General features: G+C 48.8%; 1 protein-coding gene across 1 annotated transcript in view; it reads right to left on the bottom strand.

Moving 5' to 3' along the window:
- Positions 1-4,596: 4,596 nt before the first annotated feature.
- MBD3 (methyl-CpG binding domain protein 3) overlaps positions 4,597-9,942 on the bottom strand; it is a 15,172-nt gene continuing 9,826 nt past the window's right edge. Inside the window, exons 5-7 of the mRNA XM_008639127.2 lie at positions 8,991-9,168; positions 7,595-7,792; positions 4,597-6,443 (exon numbers count right to left, since the gene is read on the bottom strand). Coding sequence (XP_008637349.2) covers positions 7,600-7,792; positions 8,991-9,168 — 371 coding nt within the window. The 3' untranslated portion in view covers positions 4,597-6,443; positions 7,595-7,599. The remainder of the gene's footprint in view (positions 6,444-7,594; positions 7,793-8,990; positions 9,169-9,942) is intronic.

Genomic DNA, 9,942 nt, shown 5'->3' with positions numbered 1-9,942 from the left:
CCAGAGCAGAGGGGCTCCACCCCTTGGGGCATCTCCGTGGCCTCCTCTGGAGTGGCTCCAGCAGCCCCCCGTTCTCCTGATGTTGTTCCCCAGGGCTGGGGCAGCTCTGCAGGTGGGGTCTCAGCTGAGCGGGGCAGAGGGGCAGAATCCCCCCTCCCCTGCTGCCCACGCTGGGGCTCAGCCCAGCACAGGGGGGGTTTCTGGGGTCAGTGCCCATGGCCGGGGCAGGTTGAGCCTCTCACCCACCAACACCCCCAAGTCCTTCTCCCCAGGGCTGCTCTCTGTATTTTAACATTTGCCTAAATCACAGCACATTAGCCAAATTCTATAAAATTACATCCAAAGTGTAGAGGGAAAAATACTTTTAAAGAACGATTGTAGCTGCTCTCCTCCTCTTTAGGAGGTCAATCTCTACTTTCTGCAGCTCTCCAAGCCATGCAAATACCATGCAGAAAGCACAGGCTTGGAGCACAGCACAGAAGAGGTGCTGCAGCTCCGAGCAGAACCACAAAAAAGCCCTTACTCTGTGTGGGAAGGCTTAAGGGAATATTTCAGCACATCAGGAGCTGAATCACTGCATGTGGGTGGAGCCAGACGGATTGACAAGATCTGGAACTTGAAAGATGACCTCAGCCTGAGATCAATCATCCCACAAAGTCGCTGACTGAGGGAACAGCATATGGGGACAGCTCAAGGTGATGAGGCTCAATGTCACCGTGATGTGCCACAGCTGCAGTAGAGGCACAAGCTCCAACTGAGGTCACCAAAGCCTGGCCCACTGTGATCCCTCAGGCCGAGCAGCCTTTCCTCTGTTCCTCTTGGCATCCCCATCACAGCACCTTCAGAGATTCCCTCCCTACAGCAGGACATGAAAGAGGCACCTTGGGGGAAGCCATTAGCAAAGGGCTCTTTTTCATGCATTAGATGAATGAAGAATTGAGCTGTCAGGTAATGACTTTGGAGTTGTGGAGAAGCCAACTTGATGGAAAGCTAAGAATTAATTGCAGATCAGACAAAAGCATGAAATAATAAAAGCTGGTACACCACACTTTCAGGTTTTACAGCCCTTCAGATCACTAAACCCCACCAAATGTGCCCAGGAGGCTAATCCAGGACATGGAACCGCACTCATCTTGCAAACAAAAACATGCAGGAACTTTTTAGGATTCACCTTTTTCCAAAAGCTCAAGCTTGGGGGATTCTGCCCCACCTGGAGCACTGTGTCCAGCTCTGAGCCCCCAACATCAGGAGGGCCTGGGGCTGCTGGAGCCACTCCAGAGGAGGCCACGGAGATGCCCCAAGGGCTGGAGCCCCTCTGCTCTGGAGCCAGGCTGGGAGAGCTGCGGGTGCTCACCTGGAGAGGAGAAGGCTCCAGGGAGAGACCCAAGACGGGGAGCTGTGGGCAGTGCTGGCAGCGGAGGGAGCACTTTTAACTTGTTCTTTTTTTGCAGCTCTCATTTCATCCATACAAAGCCTCTCTCCTTCCAGAGTTTGGCTGGTTTTGAATGATTTCATGGCTTTAAACTCAAATAAAGTAGGGTTAGATGGGATGTTAGGAAGGAATCCTTCCCTGCGAGGGTGGGCAGGCCCTGGCACAGGGTGCCCAGAGCAGCTGGGGCTGCCCCTGGATCCCTGGCAGTGCCCAAGGCCAGGCTGGACATTGGGGCTTGGAGCAGCCTGGGGCAGTGGGAGGTGTCCCTGCCCATGGCAGGGGTGGCCCTGGATGGGCTTTGAGGTCCCTCCCAACCCAAACCATTCTGGGATTCTATTCATTTGTATAAGCAAATGAAACCCGATTCCTACAGTGAAGCTTTTCTGAATTTTGCCACTGAAGCCAAACCACTTCAGGTCACTCATTGCCCAAATCCGTGCAGTCTCCAACTACTGCCATTTGTGACTCTGCGAGGTAAGAAAAACCCACTCAGAGATTTATTTAATGAATTGACCAAAAGCTTTCCCATTGGAGGTCAGTATTATTCCTTACTAGTAGTTAGTGTTGTTAGTTAGTCAGCAGCAATTACGGGTATTGGTAAGAAATTAGCAATAGTAAATGGGATTGCTAAGCAATGCCCTGACAATTCCAAGTGCATTTGGTGGGTCATTCTGGAGTTCAAAACGTTTTTCTCTCCCCACCCTCCCAAATGTTCTGTCACTGTAAATACCATGTAGCACACACTGTTCTGTGCTGTTCTCTCCTACACTCCAGCTACTCACGGGATCAGCCTGGGGAGGAGGGGGAGAAAGGTTTTTCCTCATTAATTCAAGTTGATCCCTGCTAATCTGAGAACAAATCCAAGTTTTTAGCTCACTACAGCCCATAGAGGACATTATTTTCTGTGCTGCAGAATTAGGACACCACCTTCCCGTGTCTGTGTTTCATTAAAGCAGGGAGGTAAAATAGGCAACACCGGGAACCTCAACCGACCCCAAAGTCTGGAGCAGCTCCAGGGGATGCAGAAATTCCTGTTCCAAGTGACAACAGCTAGGAATATGCATTTTATGTGATAGGGAAGAAGTGGTATTATCCAAGTATTTGCATGGGCATCTGGACTCTTGGAGATTGTTCTCATGGACATAATCCCAATTAACTAGGATTTCCTGACTGGAGAGTTATTACCAAAAATACTACTTTTTCTTCATTAAACATTCTCCTGCCTCCTCCCCCTTTAAACACATTATCCCACGCTCTTTCCAAGGACCAGGAGTATCAGTCCAGACAGAATGGTCCCTCCTTAAAGCAAGACAAAAGCACATGACTCAGGAGTCCTTCCAGGCGTCCTGCTTCATTCATATCCCACAGAGCAGCAACGAGTATTTAGAAGGGATACTGGGAAGGAATTCTTGGTTGTGAGGGTGGGCAGGCCCTGGCCCAGGGTGCCCAGAGCAGCTGGGGCTGCCCCTGGATCCCTGGCAGTGCCCAAGGCCAGGCTGGACATTGGGGCTTGGAGCAGCCTGGGACAGTGGGAGGTGTCCCTGCCCATGGCAGGGGTGGGATGGGATGAGCTTTAAGGTCCTTTCCAACCCAAACTCTCAGCCATGACATCAGAGCCCCCGAGGCAGGGTTTAACATGCCTGCATTCCCAGAGTCCAGCCATGGCATCCCCGACTGTCTTCCCTTCCTGATGTGCTCAGTTTACAAGCAACACAACTCCTCCCTTTCCTTGCTCAACAGCCAGTTCAGCAAGTTCAATTTCAGATGTGAATCGAGCCAACTTTTCCTGGGCAGAACCACCTCCAAGAGCTCTGCTGGCCAAATCCAGACTGCACCAATATCCATTCCAATTCATCCTATGGCTTGCACAAAATTTCATCCAGCTAGAATTCAGTAAAAATAACACTCCCCAAACAGCAGGAAAATGACATTCCCTTTAAATCTTTAAGTTTTGTAAAACAAAGTGGAGAGGAAAAAACTGTAGCCACCAACATCCTATGCAGAAGAGGATATTAATTAATGAAATATAAGCTTTGCCTCAATTCCACTCACCTGCTTTTAAGTACATTATTTACTGATCACATGCTTAACAAGTTATATCTCAAGCAAGCTGCTTTCTCCACCCTGGGGATAGATTTGATGATGGCAGACACTTTATGCCTGTCAGTTATGTCCAGAGCTAAGACAAACTAATCCAGTTGTTATTGCAGCAACGTGAAAATGACATCACAGTCAGTGAAAAGAAACGCTTGTTTTCCTTACCTTGGTGAGCAGGTAAAGTTACTTCACTTTGTTTGGCTGTGAGAGGAGTCCTGAGCCCCTTTCTGGCACTTTGCACAAGCAACTCCTCCGTATCAAACATAAATAAACTTTGTAAACTGAAGGGAAGAGAGCTGGACAGGGAAAGCAGTGGGGGGGGAAAACAAGAGAGTTGGCAGCAATTTAAACCTGATATTCAGTGTGTCAAAATATGAGTGTCAAGATCTCAATCACTGGTGTTTGGTTCTACCTACACTTAGGGTAGGTTTAGATTCAAGTAAAAGTAGATGAAGACACCACCAGATATGAAACAAATTTTAAAAAAGACACAGCATCTGAACAAGACTGCTCTGGCCACAAGGACACCTCTGGTGTGGGATGTGAACTGCTGGCACTGAGCTTCAAAGGGCCATATGGGAATAGACTCAAGTTGAGTCAGGAGAGCTTTACATTGGATAGTAGGAATTTTATTTATTTAGTTTTTTCACAGAAAGAGTTACCCTGCCCAGGGCAGTGGTGGAGTCACCACCCCTGGCAGCGTTCAAAAGCAGTGTGGATGTGGCACCTGGGGACACGGTTTAGTGGCGAATGTGGTGGTGCTGGGCTGATGGTTGGACTTTATTATCTTAAAGATCTTTTCCCACCTTAACAATTCTGTGACTCTATCACCAACCTGCCCAAGAGATGGGACACCCTGGCAGCCTCTCCCTTGCTGAGGGCACAGGAGAGGATTCTGCAGCAAGAATGAACTGCTTTCTTCAAGTTTTCCTCCACATTCCCCAGATTCAAGATCCAAATCTCAGCATGGAGCCCACAACAGAACCCCCAGAGCATCTCCACTGGGAGAAGTGGAAAGGGCAGAGCACAAAACTCCAGGTAAGGGCTTGAGGCAGACTAGAAGAACCTCTTCTTTGTGAGAAACATTTAATTCAACACCATGACTTACAAGAGGACAGATTTACAGAGTAATAACTGTAACAGACTGTTCAGAAAGGAAAATAATGGTCGCTGCCTGCAGTGCCAGGTAAAGCTCCCCAAAGCAGCACCTGGCAGAGCAGCAGCAGAGTACAATTCAGTCTCCTTGCAGTACTCAAATGAGCAATATCAACCAAGTCTGTGTTTTCAAACCTTTAAGAAAAGAGTGCGAACAGGATCAATCACTTTGGCAAGGGATATTTTTCAGGGATCACGAAGCTGCACTACTCCCCAAGGCAATTCCCTGGCCCCTGGCTGTTCCTGCTAATCTTTCTCACACAATAAAGGCTCTGGGAGCTACTTTCTTCCCCAAGTTATGGGATACCAACAACTTGTACAATTGGTTGGTGGCACAATATTTAATCCACCACTTTGTAGTGTTCTCTCAGCAGAGACGTCCACACACAGATTATGCAATGGATACCCTAAGACTAAAATAAATTTTGCAATCCAGTCAACACATTCCCCAAGCTACCAACTCTCATCTTCTCCCCTCTCCTTGTCTCCCTTCCCAGAGAAATCCATTTTTAGCCACAAGTTACCCCAATATGCTCAAAGATGTACTGGAAGAGACTGAGGAATCAATCAAGGTACCCATGGTGAAGCCAAATACTTATAAACACATTAAGGCAGGTTTCACATCAGTCCAATTTTTGACACAAAATGCTGGTCACTTCACTGCACATGCAAATAAGAAAGATTCAATACTTAATAAAAAGCTTTAAATTCGTTTTTTAGATATCAATCATAGAAAAATCAACCTTTTTCCTTTCCTTTTTTTTTTTTAAAGAGGTCAGAACATTACTGCACACAAAAGCAGGTGTGTAGCCACACCTGTTGGAATGGATCCCCTTCCCTCCACACAGAGGAACAGAGGGCAGGTTCTTGGCACCAGAAGAGAAAAAGGAGGAAGTTTTCCTCATTATCAGTCAGAAATGAGTCATCCTTCCATCCCCAGTTGAGAAAGTCCTTCTGACTGGACTTAAACCCAAGTAAAATATACCTCAAGTTGGGTATATTTGCCTCCAAGACTCTGTTCAGGATGTCTGGACACACACAGCTCTGTATCCAAACCGTGGTGTGGAATAACCAAAATCCCCAATTCCCAGAGCTGGCAGCCCAAGTCCTCGAGTGCAACTTCCCCTCCTCACCCAAGCTCAGGTGGCAGAGGCATTGGCAGCTCAGCTCTGAGACTACACTTCCAAGACCAATGTGGTCTTGTGAGGAAATGGCAATTCAGTGACTGGAATTCACACATGGAATGAACCACTGACGACATGAAATGACCTCCCTACAGTCAGGTACAAACAGGTAGCCCACAGCAGAGTAGCCAAGGAGTAAAACAGCATCTCCCTCCCTCAGGTTAGAGAGAAAATTGTTTCTGTGGGTCATTAAAAGTACTTTGATAGAAAAGCTTAAAAACGTATCACCCAGCACTGACCCACAAAAAATAACACCAAAAAAAAAGAAATAAAGAAAGAGCCAGCAAATTCAGTTCCTAGGATTTTCCCTCCCACCATGTGATATTCCTTTATCCCCTCCCACTTTTGCATTGCCAATCACCCTACCCCTTTAGAAAAAGGAAGGGGAGTAGAGTTTAGTCAAGTTCCATCTGCCAAAGTCCCCAGCAATGAATGAACCCTCAGCTTCCACGTTTCCTGAAGTCCATCCAAAGGCTCTGGGGTACAGCTGGACTGGTGGTGCACTCCTGGCTCTGTGAATGGTTGTGCTGACCCTGCTGAGTGGGTTTATACTGGGAATTCTCTGATGGAACTCCCTGAAAGAGGAAAAAAATAACTTGCAAGTCAAAAAGAATTTTTATATCTTTTCTTATAAGAAGAAATCCCCCTGTCACAACACATCCATGTCCTTATCTCCTGGATTTCACCTGCAGCAGTCAGTTTGTTCTGCTCCTGCCTGTTGACAGACCTCGATAGCAGAAAGGAATTCAAGGCATTCACTGTCCAAATAAAGCTACTGTTGGTGATACAGGAAAATGGGTAAAAAAGGGCCCAGGTGTAAGATGGGATCTCCCAAAAGCCAAGCAGATCACACACTATAATGAACCTTCAGGCTCCAAGGATTGCTTAAAAAAAATCAATCTTCCTCCTACCTGAAATCCCCATTCCCTCCAAAGGAGCTCTTCTGCTATTCATCCTAAAAAGTCCCTTTTTTCCCCCCACCACATTCTTGATTCTTGTCTCAGAGCCTCCAGAGGAGGGCACTAAGCTGATCCTAGGGCTGGAGAACCTTTCCTATGGAGACAGGCTGAGACAGCTGGGGCTGAACTCTGAGCCTGCTTTTCTCCAGGCTGAGCCCCTTTCCCAGCTCCCTCAGCCACTCCTGGTGCTCCAGACCCTTCCCAGCCCCAGTGTCCAGCCTGGCCTTGGGCACTGCCAGGGATCCAGGGGCAGCCCCAGCTGCTCTGGGCACCCTGGGCCAGGGCCTGCCCACCCTCCCAGGGAACAATTCCTGCCCAAGATCCCATCCAGCCCTGCCCTCTGGCACTGGGAAGCCATTCCCTGGCTCCTGGCCCTCCATGCCTTGGCCCCAGTCCCTCTGCAGCTCTCCTGGAGCCCCTTTAGGCCCTGCAAGGGGCTCGGAGCTCTCCCTGGAGCCTTCTCCTCTCCAGGTGAGCCCCCGTAGCTCTCCCAGCCTGGCTCCAGAGCAGAGGGGCTCCAGCCCTGCAGCAGCTCCGTGCCCTCCTCTGGAGTGGCGCCAGCAGCTCCCCGTGCTCCTGATGTTGTTCCCCAGGGCTGGGGCAGCTCTGCAGGTGGGGTCTCACACCCACCTCCCCATTCCTGACCCAAGGCCACCACACCTTTCAAAGCACAGGCTAAAAAGCAAAGATTCATCAATATTTAAGATTCCTCCCAAAAATCTCCCTGTCCCCAATGTTTAAGGTGAGACACAGCACTATCACCTTACCTGGACTATACATTCTCCATCTCCTGGTCATGGTCCTGCTCCTCCTCCTCCTCCTCTTCTTCTCCTTCCTCCTCTGCTCCTTCTTTCTCCGAGGGAGGCTCCCCATCCCTGGCGATCTCCTCCACGTGGGCCAGCATGTCGGCCATCAGGGCCTCCTCCAGCCTCTTCCTCACCTGCTGCACCAGCTCCTCCTGCTTCCTGCCCAACACAAGGGACACCCAGCATCAGCCCCCAAGGCTGCCTTTGCCAAGGGAAAAGAGTCTCCAGTCCCCTCCAGCACCAGACAAGCACGGACTGCAAAAGGCCTCTAAGAACTCCATTGTAAAACAAAAAAAACCCCAAAGAAACCCTGCCTGGCATTGTACTGGAAGTGAAGATGAAAAACACTTTAAAAATTTTTCCAGTATTCTCTATCATGAGTCCTGCATCTGTTGATTTCTGGCTGAAGTTTGGCTCATCTAGCAACTGACTTTTTTTTCTTTAGCCTATTGCTAATTTTTAACTCCTAGTACTAATATCTAACAAGTCAGCCTACCCTGCACAGGCTTTCAAAAATAAGACTGGAGAAAATTAAGTTTCAGGCCACTTCTTTCTGCTCATTTTCCTTTTGAGCCCGAACCCTAAGAAGTCAAAGTCACAGCAAAGAAGTGATCAACAATCAGTGGCTCATGGGGCTCCTATTTCAGCTTAGCCAAAGGACATCAAAGTTATAAACAGACTGTTTTTCCTGGTCATTTATGTCTAAATCAAGCACAGAAAAGTCATCCTGCAATTCCAAAAGATTTATCAAGCAGTCAAAGCAAGGACTGCCTTTAAACACTTAATGAATGCAAATTGCATGCTGCAGGCCCTTGGTATGTTCAGTTCTCCATCAAAACTTAAAGCTGAGTTTGACCAGTCCTGATTTAACAATATTTCACTACTAAAGCAACCTATAGCAGAATAAACTGCATCTTTGTTCCCTGCCACCACAGCAGGCAGGGCTTGCATTTGGTCAATCCATAAATTTTATTTAATTCATTTACTGACACAGAGGAAGGTGAAGAGAACCCAATCCCACTGTTGAGGATTTCTCCAATCCCATCTCTGCTCTGAGGTGCCTCAGTCAAGGCTACCCCAACTCAGACACTTTTGTCAATAAAAGGAAACTTTGACATGAAAAACAATCGTGAGCCTGAAACTCCAGAGTACCTGAGCATGGCCAAAATGAAAAAAAATGGGCTTTAAGCACATGACAGCTTAATGTGACAACTTTTGTCTACTCTATTGCTAGAGAGCCATTCAAATTAATTCCCAAGCCACAGTGCTCCATCAGACCTTTAGAAAGAAAAGCAAAGCACTGTTTGAGCATAAGGAACCTGGTTCCAGGACAGCAAGTGCTACTTCCAGTTCATACCTGATATCTTCATCTGTCACCATGAAGGCTTTGCAGAGAGGCTGCGAGGTGTTCAGCCACACCCCAGGGTTCTTCTCCACGGCTGCAGAGAGCTGGCCAGTGATGGGCATGGTGCTGGTGTGCAGGGCACTGGCGATGGCAGAGAGCAGAGTCTCGTCCGTGCAGCCGGGGCCAACCCCTGCGAGGGGGAGGGAAATCCATAAGCAGCACTGCCCCAGGCAGGGAGTGGGAAATCAGGACAATGGGAATGAAATTTTAATGGCAAAGCACAGGCTGTCAGTTTGAAAGCTCACACGACATAAATCCCAGACCTAAATGCTTCCAACAGCACCTGTGCAGCTCTCCAAGGGTATTTAAACTTAGAGCAGTTCCTCGTTCTGTTACAACCAGAAGATAAAAACCACCACATTGGGGAGATGCTTCCATTCTGCTCGAACAAGGCTCAGAGCTGGGGGTGCTCACCTGGAGAAGAGAAGGCTCCAGGGAGACCTCAAAGCCCCTTCCAGAGCCTAAAGGGCTCCAAGAGAGCTGGAAAAGGACTTTGGACAAGGGCTCAGAGGGCCAGGACACAGGGAATGGCTTCCCAGTGCCAGAGGGCAGGGTTGGATGGGATCTTGGGCAGGAATTGTTCCCTGGCAGGGTGGGCAGGCCCTGGCACAGGGTGCCCAGAGCAGCTGGGGCTGCCCCTGGATCCCTGGCAGTGCCCAAGGCCAGGCTGGACACTGGGGCTTGGAGCAGCCTGGGACAGTGGGAGGTGTCCCTGCCCATGGCACGGGTGGAACTGGATGAGATTCAGGGTCCCTTCCAACCCAAACCCAAACAGCATTCTGGGACACTCTGATGTTTCTGGAAGGTGAATCCCCCCAAAAGCTGAGAAGCTTTGCTTCAGTGTTTCCTCAGAACAAAGGGCACTGGGACCCCCAGGCAAAGCACTACAGCTCCTGCTGCAGCA

This window comes from Corvus brachyrhynchos, unplaced genomic scaffold, assembly GCF_000691975.1.
Source record: "Corvus brachyrhynchos isolate BGI_N302 unplaced genomic scaffold, ASM69197v1 scaffold130, whole genome shotgun sequence".
NCBI classification, from domain to species: domain Eukaryota; kingdom Metazoa; phylum Chordata; class Aves; order Passeriformes; family Corvidae; genus Corvus; species Corvus brachyrhynchos.
Note: the sequence above shows the minus strand (reverse complement) of the source record. Positions and strands in the feature narration are given on the sequence as shown.